The sequence below is a fragment of the Myxocyprinus asiaticus genome, chromosome 42 (genome assembly GCF_019703515.2).
Source record: "Myxocyprinus asiaticus isolate MX2 ecotype Aquarium Trade chromosome 42, UBuf_Myxa_2, whole genome shotgun sequence".
Lineage (NCBI taxonomy): Eukaryota > Metazoa > Chordata > Actinopteri > Cypriniformes > Catostomidae > Myxocyprinus > Myxocyprinus asiaticus.
Genome location: NC_059385.1, coordinates 664,880 through 692,500, shown reverse-complemented (window position 1 = coordinate 692,500; position 27,621 = coordinate 664,880). Strand labels below are relative to the sequence as shown.

Genomic DNA, 27,621 nt, shown 5'->3' with positions numbered 1-27,621 from the left:
GTTACTATATGGTTACAGTGTTACAGTAGACAATGTTACTGTAGTAAAACCATGGTTACTATATGGTTACAGTGTTACAGTAGACAATGTTACTATAGTAAAACCATGGTTACTATATGGTTACAGTGTTACAGTAGACAATGTTACTGTAGTAAAACCATGTTTCTGCCAAAAACAAAGCAAAACATGGGACTGTCACGGTTACTGCTATAGTAAAGTCATGTTTTACTACAGTTACCATAGTTAAACTATATGTAGTAAAACCATAATTACTATGAAATTATGATTTTTATTACTGTATTATTATTACTATGGTTTCACTATGACTATCATGGTTAAAATATGGTTACTGTAATAAAACCATGGTAAATGTATTGTGAGGGAACTCAAAACTATTGCAAGGGCTTGCAAAACTATTTTAAAAAAATGTATAAATCCTGCCCTGTCCTCTAAACGAGCTCTGTAATTTAGTGAGTTTTATGCCAATAAAAAAACAAATCAGTTTTAACTATGTTTAGTTATTTTTTTTACTGAAACACACGACAAAAATACAAGAAACGTTTTTTTGCAGTGTAAGGTCTGATCTTACCAATGAGATCTTTGTTTTTGTGGTCGATGGCGAGATTTCTCAGTGCGATGGCGATCGCTCGCACCACTTTATCCTCATCAGAATGAAGCAACTCGACGAGCACCGGCAGACCTTTCTCCTTACGCACAGTCGCTCGGATATAATTGGACCACTGAGAAAAGAAAGACATTTATTATGAGCCTTAAATTCAGGCTTTTCTTCTTAATAATGTAGTATAAATGAGTCTCATGAGTAAAGAGCTAACTAGAGTAGTCTCACACCGTCAGACTTACTGTATAAAGTCTGTTCCACATCATAGCTTATTTTTATTTTTTAACAAAGTACGAACATAATCACTAAGTCACAAAGGCAAGAAGTGAAGGTGAAAAAATCAGCACATTATGCATGGACTGTTCGCGTGCAGCGTAGTTACTCCATTCACTCCCATTAAAACGCATCTGAAAACACAAGCTCACGTGAAGAAATAGCGAGTTTGGTGAACTCTGAGCTGCGAATCCATATGACGAGAGGACGCGTGACCAATAGAAGATCAAAACATCACACACTGACCTCTTGGCTCAATACAAAGAATACAAATTTCAAAGTTACGTGTTTTATTGTTGCAAGTGAATAAACTAATTATCCACAAGCTGTTCCTCCCCAAAGTTGCATGAATCCAGCTAATCAGATTAGAGCTTGCCAGATCAAGAAAGTGCTTTCCAGTTTTGTATGCAACATACATCAGACAGTCAGTGAACTGACTGTGGGCGAGTCCGGGGGCATGTTGTCTGAGACTACTCTATAAGTCAACATTCTCTCTCCACTCACGGCCCAGTGTCCAGCAGAAAGGTTCTGAAGCGCTCCGGCCGCGGCCTCCAGCGTGTTGTGGTTCTGGCTCAGTTTGAGGAGTGACAGGTAAAGTCGCACCACCTCCGGCTGGTACAGAAGCTCCAGGCCTGCAGAAACAGCCACAGATCCACAAACATCTGAGCCTCCGTTAACATTCATGATGCATGAGAACACACGTTTCATGGGAATGTTTGACATTTGAACAGGCTGCTGGGTTATTCCTTGTCAAAATAAATACATTTTTATAAACTTCCATGGCTGAAATGTATTATTTCGTCATATTTATTTTATCTTCTGAAGGAAGATAAACAAATGATGATGAAAGCCAAAATATTAAATGCTAATGATCAATATTTACTGAGTAATCCATCATTTTGTAGAGAAGAGTCAAAATGGCTATCTTTCATATCTATGATTTTGGAGCAAAACTACAGGTAAAAAAAATAACCTTAAGAAGGTGTGAGCATCATTGTTTTATTTTTACACAGAGATGGGTAGATCTATTGCTAAAATCAGTTGACTTCAGCACCTCTTGTTGCATTATATGTCCAGAAATGGGAAAAAAAACTTTTTTTTTTTGCTGTTTTTCCAAAGTTGGAGTGCCTGTAACTCCAGAAGAATTAAAGAAATCTTAATATCCTTTTACATTCTGCTTCAGAACAAACTTTTCTGACTGTATTTTCATTTTTAACGCCCTACATGGTTGAATCTCAGAGATATGGGGCTCTCAATGTAGCTCCACGTGTTAATTGCTAACTTTTACACATTTGCAAATATCGAAAACCAAATGTGTGCAAAATAATGGACTACTCTGTAAATATTGATCAACGGCATGTAATATTTTGGCTTTTATCATCATTTACAGTATGTATTTCACTATCAAAAATAAATAAATTGTGCCAGGGACCTCTGGTTTAGTTGACTGCTTTAAGCAGACATTGAATAAATCTGGTAAGAACTACATTTTTACACTTTCTTTGGGGTCAGAATTTGTTTAAATCTCTCTGAGCAATAGTAACAGTGATGCTTGATTTAAACACTAATGTCACACTTAAAAACAACTGCAAAAGTGTCTTTTATTCTCCCTCTCAAGAGTCACACAATACATCACTCCTGTGGAGAGAGCTTTATACTTTTCTGTTGCTTGTTTTACTCAAACAAACACACACAACAGTGATGCTACATTTTATATGCATCAAACTCTATAAGGGTGAATCTCAAGGTCAAACATACTGTATGATCATTTGATTTTGGTGTGAAATATGGTGCCGGTATTATCATTAGACAGCGCATTATTTTCACAGCAATATTTTCTGTACATCATTTGCTATATGACTTGTTGTGAAAAGTCTTAATGAAGAGAAATTATATTTTGTATAATGAAAATGAAGCCTACTTTTTTACATTATTTTAATAAAATGACTCCTCCAGATTCTCATTACTGTAATATATAAAGTAGTTTTTACTGAATTACAGTACATAAATCAAAAGCAGTTCAACCAATTACATATACATACTTTACAATTTATAAAACATTTACAGAGCAAAAAATCTCTTTGGTTAATTTTTGTAGAATTTTGTTTTTAATTTCGACATGATTTCTAATGATGCACAGAAAACGCTGCTCTGAAAATGAGCAAATGGTTTATTGCTCAGTCTGGTGTCATGCAAGAGGGTAAAAAAATCACAGTAGGACTGAGAAAACAGTGTGTTGGTTTGGTGATTTTGTCATTCTCAGACTTTGTGACCCAGTTACATGAAATTACAGTTGTGTTGTCTTCAAGTACAAAGTATTTCGCTCTGCACACAACACTTTCATCCACGTCAATCTCTCACACAGTGAAACACGCAACACTGTGATCTGGCAGAGAACGCTTTAACACGCCACCAGTGCGCTCAAGACCCAAAGATCAATTTAATCTCCAGCGTTATTCAATCATTTATCTGATCTTCCTGCGACCGGCATGCACAACTGATGAGTGGTGAAAAATGGGTCTCAGATGTGCTCTGATGTGATCGGGTCACCGACAGCAGGAAAAAACAATGCTTAAATCAAATAATAAAATGCAAATAACCATATAGTCATACACAGTTAGGACAGCAAAACTGACTTGCCAACTTTTAATAACAGAGAGGGAAAAAACATTTGTGCACGCAATCAAACTTTCAGTATTTGACACTTGGTAATATAATGAATACATTAGTGTTTGTTGATAAATCACACTTCCGCAGTTGTTTATGCATTTACAAAATTGCACATTTTTCTATTCAGCCTTTATCATATTAATAATTTTGTATATTTTGTCCTCCACTGTGTAAAGCTATCCTATCTTGAATCTTGTATTTTCACTACTGTCTTTCTTTGAACTGGTACAAAACTTTGTTGTAAATTGTACACAATAAATGAAAATCAAAAATAATAATTATTATTATTTTGCATATTTTTGAGCCAATACAGTGTTTGTATAAAAGGCCAAAAATGGCATCAACTATAACAGAAGAGGCTTGCACACTTTATGGTTCAAATGCAATTGATGTTTTCACAGTTTTTAGTTTTAGTCACAGTTTTAGTCTTCAGATGAAAATGTCCTTTAAAAGTAGTCAGTATTTTGTCATGTCAATTTCATTCATTTTAGTCAGTTTTACTCTGATGAAAAAGACATAACATTTTAGTCGACGAAAATCATCTTTTAGTTGATGATGACGTGCAAAATGGACAAAAAGTGTGTCAAACTGTACAGACCAAACTTTAATTAAATATTCAAACATTTAAACAAAATGATAAACATTTTGTAATGTAAACATGTATCAAACATATAAATATACTGTACATACTGTCCTTGTTGTGAAAAATCTGAGCTCCTGAAATAATAATGAATAGACTGAAGTATTAGCCACTTTTTAGAAGTTAGCCTACTGTTAGCACATTGAATGTATTTGGAATTTATGGTCACAAGCATGGCAGCGCAGTTCACATGAAACAGGTCAATAGGTGCATGAGGAATTATGCTCTGCCCACTCCAGTGTCTAAGGCAACGGCCACATAAATCCGGATACATTTGATAACAGCGTTTTCGGGGGCCTGGGTATCTCAGCAAGTATTGACGCTGACTATCACCCCTGGAGTCGCGTGTTCGAATCCAGGGCATGCTGAGTGACTCCAGCCAGGTCTCCTAAGCAACCAAATTGGCCCGTGTAACATGGTTTAGGTTGGGAAAGGAGGAGGCGGGAACCAGCTGAACAGTCAAAATAATATTTAATAAGAACTTAAACAAAAAGACACACAACATAAACACAAACGCACACACTGCAGCTGCATGTGGCTCTCTCTCTCCCGAACTGCCGCATTCCACTGCATTTATCCCTCTCCTCGGCAGATTAGCCCTACTGGGCCCTCCTCCTTGTCACACTCCTCCCTCCTTTACCTTAGGCCGGAAAACCCCCGGAAAAGGGGGTGGGGGGTGGGGGGGGCTTTTCCCCACCTTTCTAGAGCTGGGGAGGAGGATGAGGGGAGGGAAAAAACTAAACAAAAACAAAAAAGAGGAGAGGGAAAGGGAAAGGGCAAGGCAGAGCGACAGTGAGAGAGAGAGAGGAGAGAGAGAAAAAAAACTAGCTCGCCGGTTTCCCAGACACGCCGTCACCTGGTCCTCGATCACTCCTCCACCCTCTGGCGGACAACAGCCGCTCCTCCACGGGCTGACCAGAGCGAGTCCTCCGACCCCTGGCGGATGGAACGCCCCTCCGCGTTTTGGCGGCCGGTAGGGAACTCCTCCGCCCCTGGCAGCAGCTCCACTGCTCCAGGAGGCCAGCAGCAAGCCAGTCCTCCCCTCGTGGATGGCGGCCATTCCTCCATGTCACAGCTGCTCCTTTGGGTGGATGGCAGTGGCAAGGACTCCACGACAGCGCATCCCTCCTCCTTCCCGGGCTTCGGCACCAATGTAACAAGGTTAAGGTTGGGAAAGGAGGAGGCGGGAACCGGCTGAGCAGTCAAAATTATATTTAATAAGAACTTAAAAAGACACACACTGCAGCTGAATGTGGCTCTCTCTCTCCCGAACTGCCACGTTCTGCTGCATTTATCCCTCTCCTCGGCTGATTAGCCCTCCTCCTCATCATAGCCCGGTTGCTAGGGAGGGTAGAGTCACATGGTGTAACATTCTCGTGGTCATGATTAGTGGTTCTCACTCTCAATGGGGCGTGTGGTGAGTTGTGTGTGGATCGTGGAGAGTAGCATGAGCCTCCACATGCTGTGAGTCTCCGCGGTGTCATGCACAACGAGTCACGTGATAAGATGCGCGGAATGACGGTCTCAGAAGCGGAGGCAACTGAGACTTGTCCTCCGCCACCCGGATTGAGGTGAGTAACCGCGCCACCACAAGGACCTACTAAGTAGTGGGAATTGGGCATTCCAAATTGGGAGAAAAGGGGATAAATAAAAATAAATATATAAATAAATATATGTTTTTGTTTTCGAAACGCTCTCCATCCACACTGGCGTTTTCAAGCATTTTCTAAAAGTTGCTCATCCACACTGAAACGTATGAAAATGCTTAAGTGCTCTTACTGCGCATGTGAAAATCGCCGTTGCACGTACGGTCTGAAATGCAATTGTCCTCATGTTCCGTCACCAGACACCAATCCAAGTAAACTTCCTGTCATCTTTGAAGGAATGCAATGGGAATGTTGCACAAAGTAACATTATCTTTAACAACGCTATTAAAGTGAATATCAGGCACAACAGCACTGCTATAACATGGGCTGCAATCTTGATTGTTTGGGTTGAATGGATCACATGACTGTGACAACAAATACGTCATCGTTTTCAGATATCTCCGTTTTCCCTGTCCATACTACAACGGGAAGACGGCGCTTTCAAATTTATCCACTTGACAGAGTGTTTTCAAAAAGCTAAATTTTCGCTGACAAAAACGGCATTTCAGTATGCAGCCTGATCTCACATAAAATTCGGCAAGTGTGTGCCAATTTTTCTTCAGCCGAAATCGGTATACATTGACCGAATTTGAAAACTCTGCCTCCAGAGGCTAAAGCGGTAAGTGTTTCAGAGCATATAAACAAGTGTGACATCCATTTATATCCAGGAGAGGTCGCCAGAAGCCAGTTGTAAAAATAATTGTTTTCAGCTGAACAGGGTGTAAAACAGTGAAGAGAAATGCTTATTTTATTTAATCTACCCTCCAACCAAAATCTAACTTTAATCATTAGTAGAGACAAAGTGCAATGTTAAGGACAAAAATGCAACCTTCTTATCACACTCGTGATTGTTTATACAAACGTGATTACTTCCTCTTTTGATTGGGGATTGAACTCTTGTCTCCCATGCAACTGACGCAACCACGTGTCACGAGGGAAAGTAACTGTTGTTGAGCCGTTCTAAATATGTCCAGTGGGAGATAGGGCATGTTAGTGAGTCAGCATACTGTTGCCGATCCCAGGGTACCGGAACTTTCAGAAACAGCATGCCGACTTCCTGTGTGATCATGTTGCAGTGTGGAAGGAAGGCCAAAATTAAGAGAAAAAGGTGTGTTTTCAAACGAAGACGTATTAGTGTGGATGTGGCCTAAGGGTGGGTAAATACACCCTAAATATGAAAATAAACAAACATGGTTACAGAACAAGTGAACAAAATTATTTGCACACTACAATGTCCTTCATCAAACAAAATGTGCATATAATATATTCGTAAATAATCATAAAAGCCAATCCAGAACACAAACGCAATGTTGTCCTGAAGAAGACCTGTCGAACGTTAACAAAACTTGCTTATATGGTTATTTGTTTAATATCACATTAGGTGCATAAAGTGTGCGATTAAAGAGAGAAAATGTTAATTTATTTATGCATTTACATGTTAGATTGTAAATGGAGAATGGATGATGGTTGGAGGGTGAAATTTGGCTGGATGTAAATGAAATCAAACGCTGCACCTTTCATGGGTGAACTCCTCTTGGGCAGATCGGCACCGCTGGTCTTCTTCTCACTCACTGCATGTTGTTTGCCTGAAGAACACACAACACACACACACACACTCATGTCAATCAACAACAGCAGATGTTGTCTAGTGTGTGTGTGTGTGACTAGAATAACTGCATCAATGTTTCACAACTCTCTACAGAATCAGATAAACTAAAGACACACTTACACTGATGAAACCATTCTTCTGCAGATAGACCGCAACAGCAGACATGAAACACAAAACAGACATTGTTTAAAGCACACACACATGCATGCAGTGGAGTACATCACACTTCAAATAGAGCTAAATCCACATATCAGTTTTACCGATTAATCGATGCAGACAGATGGAACTATCGGTTATTGTCAAAAATGTATTCCTCCGTGTTCCTCAAGCTTTCATCATTGAAAATATTCATCCATATATTCACGCTCACTTTAATGCATATTTTGTTATTTTGATTAGATAATCAAGTGTTCTAAATTGAAGCGAGGGCATGCAACAAAAAATCTGACTATATGAAAACGTGCTCCTTCAGAACATACTGTATACTGTATGTCTCGAACTTCAAATCCTGTGAATAATAATAAACCTCATTCCTCATTAAAGCTCGTCTGGTGAATATATAGGCTATAAAAAGCTTAATTTGGTAAATACTTAAATATAGAGTATCGTAACGACAAGTCTCCATCATTTCAAAATAAGAGTCCCATGTGTGTTTTGGGCTTGTTTATAGTTAAAAGTCCCACGGTGTGCACCAAATTTTTTCTTCTTTTTTTATTTTCTCCCTTTTCTCCCCAATTTGGAATACCCAATTCCCAATGCGCTCTAAGTCCTCGTGGTGGCGTAGTGACTCGCCTCAATCCGGGTGGCGGAGGACGAATCTCAGTTGCCTCCACGTCTGAGACCGTCAATCCGCGCATCTTATATCGTGGCTTGTTGAGCGCGTTACCGTGGAGACAAAGCGCGTGTGGAGGCTTCACGCTATTCTCCGCGGCATCCACGCACAACTCGCCACACGCCCCACCGAGAGCGAGAACCACATTATAGCGACCACGAGGAGGTTGCCCCATGTGACTCTACCCTCCCTAGCAACCGGGCCAATTTTGGTTGCTTAGGAGACCTGGCTGGAGTCACTCAGCATGCCCTGGATTGGAGCTCACGATAGGCAGCGTCAATACTCAGCTGAGATACCCAGGCCCCCTGTGCACCAAATCTAAATTTTTTCTGGTTATTATTGGGATTTTATTGTATTTATTTTGGACTCTTGTAGCCTCAGTGTCTGTGCCTGTCATAGGCAAAGATTAAGACATTTTTAATTAATCCTTCTATTAATCAATTTTAAAAACAATCAGCCGATTAATCGGTTATCAACCTTTTCCACCACCTTAGTTATCGGTATCGGCAAAATCCACTATCGGCCGGCCTATAATTTCGACCGCAACAGCTACAATATCTTATTACCAATCCAGATTAAGAAATGGCTATTGAAAGTGTACTATGACTTTCAGGACATTATTGTCGACTAATGCATGATATATTCTGAATTTAAACATACTAAACAACTTTATTTGCATGCGCTGTGCTGGTAAGAAATAAAACAGTAAGAGCACTCGATTCACTAAAGAAATAATGCAGATCAGGATATGACGCAAATGCGTCCACAAAATCTGTACTGAACGTAATTTGTATGGTGCAATTACGATCTTGCAGGTCAGTTCTGAGTACTTTATAGCAGAGGATGATCTGGACTGTACAGAATGTACCTGAATCATCTCTTTAACATTCCAAGTGCACTTGATTATATCAGGCATCTGGATGTACGCATGTTTTAACGCTCTTCAACATCATTGAACATTATTTGATGAATAACTGCTGCCATTTATGATAGAAAATGTAAACAAACATCTCTTTTAAATAAACTTCAGTTTACCGCCTGCTTTCCTCGGGCAGTAGCAAGATGTTTATTCCACCAGGTAATAGCACAAATGTTTGTGAATGAATCGCCATTGATTCAGTAAATGTCAGACCTTTGGTTGTGCGTCCACTGAAGCAGTCTGACTCCTCTTTCTTCTTGTAGGGGCCGCCTGATTTCACAGTGTGATTGGCTTCTTGCATATGACATTTTTCGGCTCCAGGCACCTCCTTGTGTACGTGGTAGGAGAGGTTCCGCAGAATACAAACGCAGTTCTCCACCGACTGCAAAAACGTGTGAGAAACACAGGTGTACATTTGAAAAACACAAAAAAAATTGCAGGAAAAAATTACAAACCTTAATATCAAATGCACTGAACAAAATGCAGATATAGCGCAGACTCTGTAACCTATAATAGAAGAGTAAATATATGTAAAAGATTAAAAATCTGTCATCACTGACTACGACACCAGAAAGCCGTTTCTTGTGAGAAAGCTGGTTTAGGCTTGAAATCGGTGTGTGGGTTTGCATGAGCTGTGTTATCGGTTTTCTCTTTACTCCTGTATACTATACATACTTTGCCATTCTCTGTTGTTTTACTTTATTTCCAGATATTCCAGAGTTGTTGCCATGTTTGTTTCCTTTCACTTTCTATCGCGACCTGCAGCAGAATTGCGCTGCAATAGTGGGGTTTCCCTCTTACATAAAACTCTGGGATTCCCCCGGTGTACTTGAGTGCATATACACGAACGTGAGGGACTGTCAATATTTCACAGTGGTGTTTATAAATGGGTATAGTTTAAAGTGTGCTTTTCCCACAGTACTCCCAGAAATGTTGAATTCTTTCCGCTGTGTTGACATGTTGCTGGGCTCCATCCTATGACGTTAGATATGCGGTCTGTTCACGCACATGCGCACTCTTCAAACACCCATCAGAACGCCACTTATGCGTTTACATGACCACAATAAGCAGAGTTCTCCAGGAGAAACCTAGGTGTGTTAAACCACTTTCTCTTAACCCCTTAAACAGCGTAAGGAAACCAGCGTTTTAGTTTACATGACATTTCAGAATGCCACTTTCTGCTAAAACCCGGGAATAAACCATATTCCCTCTTGTCATTCCAAACCCATTAGACTTTACACAGGTTTTAATTTGGCACATCGTGGTCAAATATGAGACAAATACAGCATCACTGACATCATTCATGCATCACTTTTTGAATTGATTCCTCACACAAAGCTATCATATTGCTTCAGATGACTTGGAATATTACACAAAAGATCATATGGACCACTTTTAAGATACTTTTATAATGTTTTTGTCCTTTTTTCAAACCATCATCAATGTATATTTTAGGGAAAGAGCAGTGTGAACATACTGCTCAACATTTCCTTTAGTGTTCCACAGAAGAGAGTCAGTCATACAGGTTTGGAACAACATGAGGGTGAGTAAATGATGACAGAATTTTCATTTATGTGTGAACTGTCTCTTTAAAAGACCAATCAATGCAGTTGGCAGTACATTATTTTGCTTCTCTCTCAATTTGTTTGCTGTTTCTAGTTCATGATCAGATCCGCTGCAGGTGTGCTAGTGTGTCGTGACCTGAATATCTACTTCAATTCTTACTTTGTTATTTATGTCTCTCTTGGCAACAGCAGAATAAAGCGCATGTAGCAGAGCGTCCACGAGTCCCTCACACTCACGCAGTCTCTGACGTGCATCAGCACCGTCTGAACTCACGTTCCTGCAAACACACGACTGAGAGTGAACATCTCTGAAACTGCATTCAAAGAGAAATGAGCTACAGACAAACCTCAAACATCCGGACGTATTCTTGAAGACCGTGTTCCACTCTGGATCTCCAGGTCTTGCGGGGTCATTGGGGTCGCCCCTCAAACCCGAGTGTGGAATGATGATCTCCTCTGTGAGTGTCTGCAGTCCGTGGTTTATGACCATCATCTTCAGAGGCTCATGCGAGGAGAGATTCCACAGGGTTCCTGATGAACAACGGGCAGATCTTTAATGAGGGTCGTCAGAATGACTGAAGAAACATTACAAGAGAAGATCAAACTTCACTGCTGGAAAGACCGGATTAGACCCTCATGCTGTTCCATGATGGAATTCCATGATGGCCCGGGCTGATCTATCATAGCAATTCTGTTTACCAGCAAAGCCTGTATGTTCTGTGTCTTCTATTAGGGGTTTTCAAACTTTTTAATGCAAAGAACCCCCAAATATGATAAAAAAAACCTTTGCGATGGACCGCCGTTTGTAAATATAAATGCAGCTTGTTAAAAGAGCCATTTTTACTATGTGAGAAAAATAGTTCTTCAACATGTTATCAAATTAAATAATTGGCTTTAAAATTGTCATTATACTAAAGTTATAGTTATTGTCATTATATTTTCTAATTTAATTATAAAAACAGACTTTTACAATGTTCTGCATCTGGTATACTCTTTTTCTGTTATACTGTGCTGTGTTTGTAGATTTGTAAAATAACTTGTAGCGATAACAGATGTTTGGAATTGTGCGAATGCTTGAACATGCAGTCTTTTTCTTTCAAAATGCACGTGAACTGCTCTAAAAGAGCTAAAACTGCGAGCTCATGACCCCTGTGCATGCACAGAACAGCACATTGACTGATTATTCTGAAGCGCACACAAACTATGTTTACAGCTTTTCCAGTTTAATAATCACATATGACCATATTGCCATTCTGATGTTATTTTGATTAATTGTGCGGCCCTGGAGAGTTGGGAAATTATTCAACTGATGCTCTTTATGAAACCTAATGATTTATTTTATATCATCAGCAAAATCATTTCAACTATATCATGAATATTCGATATATCGCCCAGCCCTAATTAAAAGTGAGACGTTTAAAAGGCATTCTCAATTCAATTCAGAATGATGCACAAACCAGAGGAGTACCAGCACACCAGTCTCTAAAACACAGCAGATACTGGTCATACCAGCTCCATCAGGGTTTGTGCACTTCTCAAAATGACGGGATTGTGCACACCTGTGACGAGCTCTCTAACCTCCACGTCGCTCGTCTTCCGCAGGAGTCTCAGCAGAGCTGGAATGCCGTTGGAATTCTTAATGGCCACCTTGTTGAAATTGTCTCTGCCGAACGAGATGTTCCTCAGCGCGCCGCAAGCCTTGCGATGTACTTCTGGTTTGGGGTGGTCGAGGAGCATCACCAGGATGGGGATTCCTCTGAGCTGCCTGACCTCTTGCTTGACATTATCATTCTCGTAGCACAGGTGCTGCAGGTATGCCGCGGCGTTGGACTTGACCGGGTCCATCGGGTGACTCAACATGGCGATGACCTCGCGCAGGTTCGGGTCTCTCCAACGTGGGTCTTTACGAATCGTGTCCAGACTCACAGTGCTGGCACGTTTCTGTGGAATGAGCGTTTGCATCCTGTACAGATCCTGGAAATACAGGTGTGGCAGTGGCCCGAGGTGATCATCCGCGGTGAGATCCAGAGGCGGTCTCAAATGGAGAGTCCCGCCTAAGATCGGATGGCTGACAGCGGCTACGCCAGAGTCCTGCTCACCTTTAGATGCGCCGTTACAGGCTGGCATAGTGTGCCCACCTCGGGCGAAGCTGTCACGTTGTAGCGGCAGCGTGAAGCAGTTCTCTGGAACGTAGTTCCGGGCGGGCAGGTTTGAATAAGTCGGATGGAACGGGAATCCATGCAGTAAAGTGCTGCTGTGATTATTGAGAGTGTTGAACACAGCTGAATGATCCTTGGCATTTTCGTTAGCTGGGTCAGAGGTCAAGCTGGGCTCAGGGTGAGCCGGGTCCTTCTCGTTCGATGCATTGGGTGCCGTCGCTTGGTCTGGGCACAATGTTTGAAAGCCATCCAATCCTGATGATGAACTTTCCTAAATGAGGAGAAGAAGAGAACCGACTGTCACATTCCATCAGTTGATTCCATCATCCATGGCATTATTTTACATGTGAGGGGTGTTTGCGCACTCTACAGGGTTAAATAAAAAACAAACACTGACTCGGCATGGAGTATGTTGTGTCGCGTGATTAGCCTTTGCGTAGAGACAGAAACTTCAAAAGCGGATTTAAAACATTGACAAATAAAAGTCAAGGTATGTATATAGTACGCGTTATTATTTCAGATACTCATGGCATAATAAATAAATCATTTAAGACAACCCAAATTTAGTAGAAGGTGGTTTGATAATTCACTTTTTTATAACTAATGGACAACTGCATAGGATCCTAACATTAGCTGTTCGAATGGTTACTACAATGTTACAAAGCGAAGGATGGAAACTGCTCACCTTTCATCTTAATTCGGCATTTTGAATAAAATAATAATAATAATTATAATAAATGGTTATTAACATGAGTAATTCATCAGTAGTAAATCATAATTTCTGAGTTTTTGCTTTTGCTCAGCTGATCGCTTGCTTCAGAAGAGCAAGTGCGAGCACATTACATTACATGAATGCATGCCCACATGAACAGCATGTTTTCAATTTTATATTTTTTTGGACTACATTTTTCCAAACGTTTCTTCATTCTGACAAAATAATATTCATGTGAGGGCACATCGTTATATAAAATATACAAGGGTATAGATTTGGCTTGAACATTGGGGGGGTTACGGTATGAAGAATTTACATGTTTCCATTGATCATGGTATAAATATTAGGGGGGTTGTACTTGCTTGTTTTGATTATTTGGGGGGGCTACCTCCCCCCCATCCCCCCTGGAATCTACACCCCTGAAAATATACAACGTGTTCATGTGAGGACACATGGATATGCAATATATATACTGTACAATGCCATTCTAAAATTACATTTTAAAAGACGACCTAAGTTGATTTTATTTCTATGTCTTTTTTCTCACTCCCTTTCTTGTACATCATTCATAGATTTCATTTATAAATTAAATAAATAATATTGTCAGTAGTGATGAAGCATACAGTAGTTATTTGGCTTTGTAAGGCAGTTTTTTATGTTACTGCTGAACAACAAACACAATTGACCTGTAATATTTAAATTCATATTTTCATTAATTTCAGATGGCAAAGGCTTTGAAGAAGGTGCCAGTGTGGGAATACTTTATTGAAGTATTGCCAGGGAAAGCACAATGTCAAATCTGTTACAAAATATTCAACATGGGGGCATGTTAATTTTATGATGCAAAGCACTATTTTACACTGAGTGGAAAGTTTTGATTTATGCTGTGGATTATAAAAACTATCGGCCGATGATGACTTCCAACCCTGGAGTTGCGAGTTCGAATCCAGAGCGTGCTGATTGACTCCAGCCAGGTCTCCTAAACAACCAAATTGGCCCAGTTGCTAGGGAGGGTAGAGTCACATGGGGTAACCTCCTCGTGGTCGCTATAATGTGGTTCTCACTCTCGGTGGGGTGCGTGGTGAGTTGTGCATGTATGTCGCGGAGAATAGCGTGAAGCCTCCACACGCGCTACGTCTCCGCGGTAACGCACTCAACAAGCCACGTGATAAGATGCGCGGATTGATGGTCTCAGATGCGGAGGCAACTGAGATTCGTCTTCCGCCACCCGGATTGAGGTGAATCACTATGCCACCATGAGGACTTAGAGCGCATTGGGTATTGCGTATTCCAAATTGGAGAGAAAAAGGGGAGAAAAACCCCCCAAAAAACTATCGACCGATTAATCCACTATCGATCGGCCTGTTTTCCCACCTTAGTTATCGTATCGGTAAAACCCACTATTGGTCGACCTCTAGTCACGAGTGTCACAAGATACGCAGAAGGCAAAGCTCTGTTTGGAGTTTACCAAGTGCAAATCATCACCTTCAGTCCAGGTGACACGACCTGTTCATTAGAGCTGCTGGTGCTGAGCGGGTTCGATTCTGTATCAGGACTTAACGATTTCTCCATCTCGATGCCTGAACTCTCAGTCTATAAATCAAGCAGAAAACACAATACTTTCCCCATCAGGTGCAAATAACCATCACATTTACAAACAGACTCTTTAGATTTTGTTTTAGATAAACTACGTACCTTTTTTTTTTTTCAGAAGAATCCAAAATAAATGATTAGTCATTGATTATAAATTGTGTTTAAATCATTGTGTTATTACTTATTATTATAAGTCTAACTAAAATTAATATTTGATGACCCTGTGAAATGAAAATGTGAGATTTGTGGCTTTTATATGCTAACCTATATGCTAGTGTACTCCTAAAAGTTGACAAAATGAACCTGTAGCAGATATATGCTTTTAAATGTAGTCTTTCTCTTTTAGGAAAACAAACCAAAAATATTGATGACATCATCTTGCATGTAGATGCATAGACCTTATTCACAGTAGCAGCATCTTTGATTTTTAATGGGAATGAAAACGAGGCTGTGAGAGATTGATTTACCATCTCCTCAGTGGCATGCACAATATAAAGCGATTTAAGCGCCAGGATCACATATGATGATTTTTTTGCCTACTGAATGTTCTTGGAAAGAACAAATATTTTGTCCACGGAATGACCCAAAAACACTTTAAACTGCAGTACAGCCTGTTGAAGAGACTGTAAGTCTATCCCTCACAGCCTCTTTGTCATTCTGTCAAAAATCAAAGACGACGCTATTATGAATATGGTGTATAAATCGCACGTGATTTTTTCCCCCCAAACCACTTAAGCCCAAACCACACCCACAGTCATGACTAAACCCTCAGGAACATTTTCATTGGTCATCTCAATCACGCAGTCATCTGTGAATAGTTCAGACTTCAGAAAGATCGTAAATGGATCCGATGCCGACAACAGTAAGGTACGCCTGCAGGTAGTTTTCAATAACATTTTGTCAGAATTACTTGTTGGTTTTGGAAGAATTCAATGCTGAAGGGGTTTTCCCCCCATTTTTTTCCCATTCATCTTCATCGCATTAAATCCGTGTTATGAATTCTAGGCTAGGACTGCTGTCATATTGTTTGCAAGGCTTTATTAATTTATTAATTAGTTAAAGAATTGAAAGAGAATGATTATATATATATATATATATATATATATATATATATATATATATATATATATATATATATTTTGTTGGCAGAGTTTTTTCCATAAAAAAAAGTGTTTCTCAGTGTTCAGCCCCTCTTTTGTGTGTGTGTGTGTGTGTGTGTGTTTATATATATATATATATATATATATATATATATATATATATATATATATATATATATAGATTTAAAATCTGACATTTGAACACTGGTTAACACAAGCAAGTGCACAGAAAAAAATAATTATGCACAATTAAGGTTTTTGTTTGTTTGTTTTAATAATTTGTAAATTGTATGTAATGTTTAAATTTTGTATACCCATTTGTGTACCTCTGGCATTTTTGTATTTTGTGTATCTAACAGAAAAAAACAATCCCACTTGGCATAGTGTTGTGTAGCCAATCAGCACTGTGATCGAGCTGACCAATGAAAATGTTTCTGAGGGTTTTGTCACAACTGCGGGGCGTGGTTCGCGCTTTAAGTGATAGTTCACCCAAAAATGTAAATTCTCTCATCATTTACTCACCCTCATGCCATCCCAGATGTGTATGACTTTCTTTCTTCTGCAGAACACAAATGAAGATTTTTAGAAGAATATTTCAGCTCTGTAGGTCCATACAATGCAAGTGAATGGTGACTAGAACTATGAAGCTTCAAAACCCACATAAAGGAAACATAAAAGTAATTCATAAGACTCCAGTGGTTTAATCCATGTATTCAGAAGTGATATGATAGGTGTGGGTGAGAAACAGATCATAATTTAAGTCATTTTTTATTAATAAATTCTCCTCCCTGCCCAGTAGGGGGCAATGTGCATGAAGAATGCAAATCAGCAAAAACAAAAGATGAAGAATGGGAAAGTGAAAGTTGACTGAGCAGGAGGAGAATTTATAGAAAAAAGGAATTAAATATTGATCTATCACATCACTTCAGAAGACATGGATTAAACCACTGGAGTCGTCTGGATTACTTTTATGCTGCCTTTATGTGCTTTTTGGAGCTTCAAAGTTCTGGTCACCATTCACTTGCATTGTATGGACTTACAGAGCTGAAATATTCTTCTAAAAATCTTCATTTGTGTTCAGCAGAAGAAAGTCAAACACATCCGGGATGGCATGAGGGTGAATAAATGATGAGGGAATTTTCATTTTTGAGTGAACTATCCCTTTAAATGGTTTGGGTGAAAAAAAAAATCATACATAAAATGCTTTCTTAAATGAAAATGTCCCTCCACTTAAATATAAGTACCATCTGTTTCCAAGCATCAATAGCAAGTATTACTATCAAATCATGGTTCACATCTGTGATATAAGCCTAGACGGAAGTTGCTGAACTCTTTGCATTTTCTGTGCTGATTTTGAGGGAAAATCTACGGAATTCTACGGAAGGGATTTAATCAGTAAAATGTGTTAAATGGAGCTGTGAGTACAAAACTCTTATTGATAGCTGACAAAATCATGAAATTAGCCTAAATATTTAATGAACAAGCATGCAAGGCGTGGGGAATGTGTAGAAATTTGAATGTCACAATTCTGTGGAAATCTGCAGAGTTCGTCTGGGCTATTTAAAAAAACAAACAAAACTAAAGCCATTCGATATGTCCCACGCCAACATCCCGTCTCAATAGCAAATTCATCAACATAGTAAAAGCTAATTCACAGAGTCTTCAAAGATATTATTTGGCTCTAGCTAAATTAAGGATATTTAAAAAGTGCCAAATATTCAAATCCTTTTGTTTTATTTATAGCATTTGCATAATAATACCCAGTAATTAAGTCATTTTTAATAAAAGGACATCTTTCGATGAACCCTCTAGAGCAGAACGTACATGAGCGTCAGTATTCTCTGAGCTTCCAGGGTTGGAGGTGATTGTGGACACGTCTGTGGACGGTGTGTCCGCCGGAAGAGCTTCCTCTGTCTGCTCCTTTTCGGCTGGTGGTTCCTCCGAGTCCGGCTTCATTTGGACCAAAGACAAGAACATGGAGGGGAATCAAGAGAGGAGTGATCTGAATGCTTGTATTCACAGATTGTGACTTGCTCTGTTTACCATCCCTGCTTAAAAGACCAGCTTAGTCTAACATAAATTTCCATGCTCGTCCAGGTAGTGCTGGTCTAGTTGGTGGACCATAACCAATATTAGCTGGTGAAGCTAGTTGACCAAGAAAGTCCTGCTGGTTAAACTAGTTAAGAACCACTGAGGAGACACCAGCACTCCTGATGAAACAAGCAAACAAAAACAAATCTTAAACCAGCCTAAGCTGGCTTGCTAGTCTTAGCTTGTCTCCCAACATGGTCAATCTGGTCTGGTTTGATGGTTTTAGATGGGTTTTGGGCAGGTCTGGTTTAAGCTGCATCTCACGTTCACAGCAGTGTTTCTTAAAGTGTCCTGATGAACTTGGGAACATTAAACAGCACCATGATATCAAACTCAAAGCCTTTTGATGAAAGTGTGATAAAATACAGGCTTATAAAATCACCTCCGGCAATTTCACTCAATTATTCTCACTTGACTGAAGGAGCGGCGCTTGCAAACAGTCTTAAGAAAAATCTGAAGAACTTCCTCCCAGAGCATCAGTGAATTATACATGAGAGCAGCTTCAAAACAGCCTCATAAACACATCACACTGCTTTCAAGAGACACACTTTATAAAAAAAACATTTGCTCTGGAACTACTAAAAGAGACATTAAATAAATCAAATGCTATCGTTATGATACAACCTGAATGTCACAACATTAGATCAACACACTGACAAACACAAAGTGTCTCTATTTTCAACACTACATCTGATGTTTACAGTGTTCCAACTTAAACTTCTTTTGGTGAAATGTTTTGCTTGTTAAGTGTACTTGTGGTATATTTCTTTCAAATAAATAACACTTTGATATTTTGTTTTCGAATGCAGTGACATTCAGACATTTTTAAGTGTGACTTGAAAGCTAAATTGTGGAATTTCTGCACCAACGGTGTCATAGAACAGAATTAGTGAAAATAATAGCTGTTTTCATACAGGTTTCCCAAACACTCGCCTGTATGCCATCGGTTGAACAAACAGATCGTACTGCCCCAAACTGACATCTTTAGTTGAGTCACAAGTTGACATGTCGGGCTGCTCAAACAAACAAATGATTGTTTTGAAGTTTGAAAACATCACAGTGTTTACACTCTTCAGGAAGTCAAGTTACCAATGGATTACTGATGACTCTGGACTTGAAGCAGTGATACAAGAAGTATTTTATCATGCAAAAAATTAACTTCACCTTTAAAGCTGAAGTGTGTAACTTTTTCAGAGTTCAAATACTTGGGATACATACATACATATAGTATCTATACACACATATGTATAGATACTACATACATACATACATATATATATATATCCTTGTGCAACCCCGCATCCTTCTGTGCTGACATTGTGTTTTGGCTTCGCTATACGCTCTGCATAATTTAATTTAATTTAAACTGGCTGATGTCACCTCAAGACACTGTCCATGTCCTTTCACCCCTTCTAAGGTCTGTGCACGTCACTGGCTATGACACTTGAAATTTAGCTCAGGTGCATCCCATTTCTCTGGATCATCTTTGAGATGTTTCTACACTTTGATTGGAGACCACCTGTGGCAAATTTAATTGACTGGGCATGAATGCCAGCAGCCAAAACACCCTGTAGCTCAAGACTGGTTGCCCACTGAAGCTAAGCAGGGTTGAGCCTGGTCAGTAACTGGATGGGAGACCTCCTGGGGAAAACTAAGTTTATTGCCGGAAGATGTATTAGGGAGGCCAGCAGGAAGTGCTCACCCTGTGGTCTGTATGGGTCCCAATGCCCCAGTATAGTGAACGGGGATACTATACTGTAAAAAGGCACTGTCCTTTTTAATGACTCTCTGTGGTCATTAAAAATCCAAGGGCACTTCTCGTAAAGAGTAGGGGTATAACCCCGGTGTCCTGGCCAAATTCCCCCCATTGGCCCATCTTAATCATGGCCTCCTAATAATCCCCATCCATTAATTGGCTCTGTAACTCTACTCTCTCCTCTCCACCAATAGCTGGTGTGTGGTGAGCGTAATGGTGCACTATGGCTGCCATCGCACCATCTAGGTGGATTCTGCACACTGGTGGTGGTGGCGAACCCCCTGTTTCTCAAAGCACTTTGTGTAGTGTCAGAAAAGCGCTATATAAATGTAACGTTCATTCAAATGTAATGTTCACCTGTGGCAAATTCAATTGATTGGACGTGATTTGGAAAGGCACACACCTGTCTATATAAGGTCTCACAGCTGAAAATGCATATCAGAGCAAAAACCAAGCCATGAGGTCAAAGGAACTACCTGTAGAGCTCAGAGACAGGATTGTGTTGAGGCACAGATCTGGGGAAGGCTACAAAAACATTTCGGTTGCATTGAAGGTTCCCAAGAACACAGTGGCCTCCATAATTCTTAAAAGGAAGAAGTTTGGAACAACCAGGATTCTTCCTAGAGCTGGCCGCCCTGCCAAACTGAGCAATTGGGGAGAAGAGCATTGGTAAGAGAGGTGACCAAGAACCCGATGGTGACTCTGGTTGAGCTCCAGAGATCATGTGTTGAGATGGGAGAAACTTGCAGAAGGACAACCATCACTGCAACACTCCACTGATCTGGGCTTTATGGCAGAGTGACCAGACGGAAGCCTCTCCTCAGAGCAAGACACACAAAAAAGCACCTAAAGGACTCTCAGACTGTGAGAAACAAGATTCTCTGGTCTGATGAAATGAAGATTGAACTGTTTGGCCTCAATTCTAAGTGTCATGTCTGGAGGAAACCAGGCACCGCTCATCACCTGTGCAATACCATCCCAACGGTGAAGCATGGTGGTGGTAGCATCATGCTGTGGAGGTGTTTTTCAGCAGCAGGGACTGGGGACTGGTCAGGGTTGAAGGAAATCTGAATGCAGCAAAATACAGAGATATCCTTAATGAAAACCTGGTCCAGAGCGCTCAGGACCTCAGACTGGACCGAAGGTTCACCGTCCAACAGGACGGTGACCCTAAGCACACAGCCAAGACAACACAAGAGTGGCTTAGGGACAACTATAACTCTGGGAAAGTCCTTGAGTGGCCCAGCCAGAACCCGGACTTGAACCCAATCGAACATCTCTGGAGAGACCTGAAAATGACTGTCCACTGACGGTCTCCATCCAACCTGACAGAGCTTGAGAGGATCTACAGCGAAGAATGGCAGAAAATCCCCAAATCCAGGTGTGCAAAGTTGGTCGCATCATACCCAAAAAGACTCGAGGCTGTAATCGCTGCCAAAAGTGCTTCAACTAAGTACTGAGTTAAGGGTCTGAATACTTATATCAATGTGATATTTCAGTTTTCTCTTTTTAATACATTTTCTTATCAAAAATTTGGTTTTTGTGTTGTCATTATGGGGTATGGAGTGTAGACTAATGTGGGGGAAAAAATTTAAACATTTTAGCATAAGTCTGCAAAAAAATGTGAAAAAATAAATGAAGGGGTCTGAATACTTCCTGAATGCTCTCTCTCTCTCTCTCTCTCTCTCTCTCTCTCTCTCTCTCTCTCTCTCTCTCTCTCTCTCTCTCTCTCATATATATATATATATATATATATATATATATTATAGTTCATATATATTTGAGCATTTACTGTATGCACAAATTCAAATTACACAAGTATTTGGGAAAATATGTTACATACATAAAAACAGCTATTTTTTGTAGTATTTTGAAATATATATTGCATGTATGTATGTGACTTTTTTATATCAGTGAAAGTCATAATTGAACATATACTGTATTTTATATATGTGTTTTGCATTTACAGTATTGCCAAATATGAGATTTCAGTTTGGGAAGCAAGCCATTTGTAGTTTAATTTTCTTGAAATCTGTAAACACTGTGTCTCTGTGGTGCTATAAAAATACCTCTGTTGTTTTGCGTGACCCGTCCAGCCCGACACAACATTATTGACTCAACCAATGGCATGAGTTGAGGGCAGGGTTATCTGTTTGTTCGACCAACAGCAGATGGGGGGGCCTATTCAGAAAGCTGTTTCGAAAGCAATGTTTATCTTTGCAGTTCTGTTTGCAGAAATTACACGCTTCACTTTTAAGTGTTTTTTTTTATCCCCTTTTTCTCCCCAATTTGGAATGCCCGATTCCCACTACTTAGTAGGTCCTCGTGGTGGCGCGGTTACTCACCTCAATCCGGGTGGTGGAGGACAAGTCTCAGTTGCCTCCGCTTCTGAGATCGTCAATCCGCGCATCTTATCACGTGACTCGTTGTGCATGACACCGCGGAGACTCACAGCATGTGGAGACTCATGCTACTCTCCACGATCCACACACAACTTACCACACGCCCCATTGAGAGCGAGAACCACTAATCGCTACCACGAGGAGGTTACCCCATGTGACTCTACCCTCCCTAGCAACCGGGCCAATTTGGTTGCTTAGGAGACCTGGCTGGAGTCACTCAGCACACCCTGGATTCAAACTCAAACACCTGGCTCCAGGTGTGGTAGTCAGCGTCAATACTCGCTGAGCTAACCAGGCCCCCCCACTTTTAAGTGTCTTAAATAGATTTTGGGACCATAGTAACTCAATATGCAGCGTTAAATCTGTCTGTCATGTTAACAGATTCAGGACTCTTTTGCATAATGATGACGTGGTCTTCTAAGCTGGAAATGATTTGATTGTTTTGCTGCAGATGTAAACATGAAGGTATTTTCTTGGATCAAGTATTTGAGTGAACTGGATCTTTCCGTGTGTCAGTGTGAATCTCTCTCCATCTCTCTGAGTGATGACCTCAGCATCAGGTGCTTTATAGCAGTCCTGAATGTTAATCATACAGCAGTAGCACATGATGAAGCGCATCAGATCATTGACAGAGCAGATATCAGGATAGATGTGCTGTTATGGTGATGCCATGGAAACCAGCATCAGCCTTATATGGATCTCTGCAGATGTTAGGAATGACGTGATCGAATGATCATTGCACTCAAATATGCTGTGCATTTCAACATACAGTATAATCGTAGTCAAGACTACATGTGTTATTGATTCAGCATTTATATCTTTAATCCAACACTGATTTATCAACAGTTGATCAGTTTTATGGAACAGTATAAGATTTAATGGCACATGTTTAATGTCGACATGTAGAATGTGGCATATATAACAAGAAACACACACACAGCGGGTCCAACTGTTCAGAGTAATTACTGGATGGAAATGACAAAGGTACAGTTAAAGATACACGTGCTGAGTTGAGTTTTGAGTGTATTTATTTATTTATGCAGAGTTTAAATCTACGTCTGGCACCAACAATCATCCATGCGATTATCTAATCAGCCAATCGTGTGGCAGCAGTGCAGTGCATAAAATCATGCAGATACTGGTCAGGAGCTTCAGGTAATGTTCACATCAACCATCAGAATGGGGAAAAAAATATTATATCAGTGATTTGGAGCGTGGCATGATTGTTGGTGTCAAATGGGCTGGTTTGAGTATTTCTGGGATTTTCACACACAACAGTCTCTAGAATTTACTCAGAATGGTGCCAAAAACAAAAAACATCCAGTGAGCGGCAGTTCTGTGGACGGAAACGCCTTATTGATGAGAGAGGTCAACAGAGAGTGGTCAGACTGGTTTGAACTGATAAAGTCTACGGTAACTCAGATAACCACTCTGTACAATTGTGGTGAGAAGAATATAATCTGCGGGTTGGCACTATTTTGTGGGCATGAGGGGGACCTACAAAATATTAGGCAAGTAGTTTTAATGTTGTGGCTGATTGGTGTATATACATATACATATCTTCATAAATTCACAGTATGCCCACCTCTTCAGACACTACTACACTACCACTGCTTTAGACCGATACTGAGATGGCATTTGCTCATGGGAGCTTTTGTGGTTCATAAGATTGTGTTTTGCAGACCTATAGTACTGCACTAAACTGACCTGAAAACAGCCCCATCTATCAGTCACCTCTGTCAATCACTCGTGCACTCGATCTAAAGGCAGACAGACGCACAGTTCAAATGCTCAAATCATCAAAAATTGTCTGATGTGACGCGCTCAAGTGCAACAGACGCAGGGCGACCACGAGAACGCCACAAACATGACAAACTTCTGCAAATGATGTGCATGCAGCCCAGCGCAGGCTCCGCTACACGGTTAATTCTCTCAGCTCATTATCGACGGCTTACAGCTGTAAGTCAAATATTAGAAGGCTCCTAGAATCTCTGCAGCATAAACATGTTATCGCAACACTTGAACTGAAAGGCATGTGACAGCTGACGCGCTGTGCTGCATTAATGTTCTGATTCAGTCACAAGCACGAAACATGTAATTACTTCATCGTTTACCAGCAAAACGACTGTTACAGGAACCCACACACACACCTGCAATCACATCTTAAAAACTGCACGTTACAGCAGCCGCATCAGCGCATGGAAACACGCAGAACCATGCAGGCGTCTCTACATGCTGCAGTCGCAGTGAAACGAACGGAGCGGATGGCAGCACTCACCTCCTGAACATCTGCAGGCATGCTGGCGGATCTCAGCGGCGACGCAGCAGAACGCGTCGAGGGGTTTCTGCTGTGAATTAAAGCCGTCTCGCTGCGGCTCACACCCGAGCACCCATCCTTCCCCGCGACTCACGCGTCCACATGCACTTGATCATACACACACACACACACACACACACACACACACATGTTGGTGCAGCTATCATTATGAGGACTCTCCATAGACATAATGTTTTTATACTGTATGAACTATAGATTCTATCCCCTAACCCTAACCCTACCCCTAAACCTAACCCTCACAAAAAACGTTCTGCATTTTTACATTTTCAATAAAACATTGTTTAGTAGATTCAAAAGAAGCGACTCATAAATGTAATTTGTTCAGGAATCGGACTAAACTGTTCATGTTGTAGATTCAAAAGAAGCCACTCATTAGAGTCATTTGTTCGGGAATCAGACTACACTGTTCGCACTGTAGATTCAAAAGAGGTGACTCATAAAAGTCATTTGTTCGGGAATCAGATTACACTGTTCATGCTGTAGATTCAAAAGAAGCCACTCATTAGAGTCATTTGTTCGGGAATCAGACTACACTGTTCGCACTGTAGATTCAAAAGAGGTGACTCATAAAAGTCATTTGTTCGGGAATCAGATTACACTGTTCATGCTGTAGATTCAAAAGAAGCCACTCATTAGAGTCATTTGTTCGGGAATCAGACTACACTGTTCACACTGTAGATTCAAAAGAAGCAACTCATAAGAGTCATTTGTTCGGGAATCGGACTACACTGTTCACGCTGTAGATTCAAAAGAAGCGACTCATAAAAGTAATTTGTTCGGGAATCGGACTACACTGTTCACGCTGTAGATTCAAAAGAAGCGACTCATAAAAGTCGCACTGTAGATTCAAAAAAGCCACTCATTAGAGTCATTTGTTCGGGAATCAGACTACACTGTTCACACTGTAGATTCAAATGAAGCGACTCATAAAAGTCATTTGTTCAGGAATCGGACTACACTGTTCACGCTGTAGATTCAAATGAAGCGACTCATAAAAGTCATTTGTTCAGGAATCAGATTACACTGTTCACGCTGTAGATTCAAAAGAAGCGACTCATAAAATTAATTTGTTCAGGAATCGGACTACACTGTTCACGTTGTAGATTCAAAAGAAGCCACTCATTAGAGTCATTTGTTTGGGAATCAGACTACACTGGTCGACAAAAAATGTCTGTAACAGAAAGCACAATATATAACCATTTGTCATAACATCACGGCACATGAGAGTCACACAGAATAGGTCCCTGTAAGAAATCACCAAGGATAAAAGCATTTTCTAAATGTTTACCTACACACTTAGAAACATCAAACTGATTTATGAGCTTGTCAACTCACCTGCACATCCAGCTGTGTCACAGATAAATAAAAAACATCATCATGTACAGTATCTGTGTTTCAGCATGATGAGAAGAATCCACAGAGATCATCTTACTGCCATCCATTGTGATAAACACCAGCTATCAGACATAAACACACAACAGTAATATCTCCTCACTGTGTAAACTGATTACTCCAGCATTAAATGAGCTCCATTAGACTAATTCAACCAGGCATTACTAATCACAAGATAAAGCAATACATTGTCATGTTATGTAAATGTTTTTCATCATGACACTTAGTCAGTAGAATTAAATAAAGCGAGAAATCAGGCCATAAAAATACACCCACACGTTTAGTAACACAGTGTTTACTCAGCCATCATGTGACATAACTGATTAACTGTGTTCATATGAAAATCTTGATGTTTGGGTTCTGTAAACATGCTTCAAGTGACACAAACACTTCATACTAACATCACATTCCAGCATTCCCACACACAGTCTAGCACACTGAACCCACACAGAATATACTTATTTTTGTCACTGGTGCCCTTTGAATTCGCTTCGGCCTGTCCTATTTAAGCAAAACATTTTCATAATCACTCTCAACAGTAAGTTTACGCCCTGGGAAATGTCACGGCAAATGATTCTTGATGGACTGCCTGAGAATCTGTGTGTATGGCTGAGACGACACGCTTCTGTGGTTTAAAGAGCTTCTGATAACAGGATTAATTTAGTCATATTTGTGAACCTGCAAGACAAATCTAAGTAAACATAAAATGAACGAAAGCACTGGAGTGAACTTAACTAGCTTAAAGTCAACATGAAAGAAAACGGACTCTACAGTATTTATTTTCTTAATAAATATTTCTGGTGTTATTGCGAATGATTTATCAGTGCACATTATTCCAAAGAGAAAATGCATTTGTAATCGTTCATCAAAGTGTAATAACTTAATAAGCTCCGCCTCTAAAACGACTTTCCTTTTCAGCTGACCTCATCAAGCCCTCTTACTTTTCAACCAACCATCATAGAGACACTTTACACCCTCCAATCAGTTCCTGGTGGATAAAATCAAGTCCCACCTTTAATGTTTTTTCTCATTGAATGTCTCATTTCAACATCCTGTTATTGAAGTAAAATGGGTTGCAAAAACCGTTTCATATGGAGTTTTAAAGGAGAATACTTCTAAGTTCAATACAAGTTTACAGCCAGAATTAATATTGACACTGCACTGTGGGGCCTGTTGTCATGACTAGCAGTTGCTTCAAGCAAAATATATTTTTTCATTCTTTTTTTTCACCTCTAGAAGACCAATACACGAGCAATACTAACCTCTTAAACCTGACGGCATGCACCATTCTTTAAAAGAACAAAA

General features: G+C 40.2%; 1 protein-coding gene across 1 annotated transcript in view; it reads right to left on the bottom strand.

Annotated features, from left to right (window-relative positions):
- LOC127433066 (splicing regulator ARVCF-like) overlaps positions 1–26,374 on the bottom strand; it is a 31,038-nt gene extending 4,664 nt beyond the window's left edge. The window contains exons 1-12 of the mRNA XM_051684706.1: positions 26,260–26,374; positions 24,865–25,010; positions 18,162–18,287; positions 15,130–15,237; positions 12,333–13,203; positions 11,121–11,304; positions 10,934–11,051; positions 9,422–9,590; positions 7,578–7,595; positions 7,363–7,434; positions 1,397–1,524; positions 590–740 (exon numbers count right to left, since the gene is read on the bottom strand). Coding sequence (XP_051540666.1) covers positions 590–740; positions 1,397–1,524; positions 7,363–7,434; positions 7,578–7,595; positions 9,422–9,590; positions 10,934–11,051; positions 11,121–11,304; positions 12,333–13,203; positions 15,130–15,237; positions 18,162–18,287; positions 24,865–24,885 — 1,966 coding nt within the window. The 5' untranslated portion in view covers positions 24,886–25,010; positions 26,260–26,374. The remainder of the gene's footprint in view (positions 1–589; positions 741–1,396; positions 1,525–7,362; positions 7,435–7,577; positions 7,596–9,421; positions 9,591–10,933; positions 11,052–11,120; positions 11,305–12,332; positions 13,204–15,129; positions 15,238–18,161; positions 18,288–24,864; positions 25,011–26,259) is intronic.
- Positions 26,375–27,621: the final 1,247 nt, after the last annotated feature.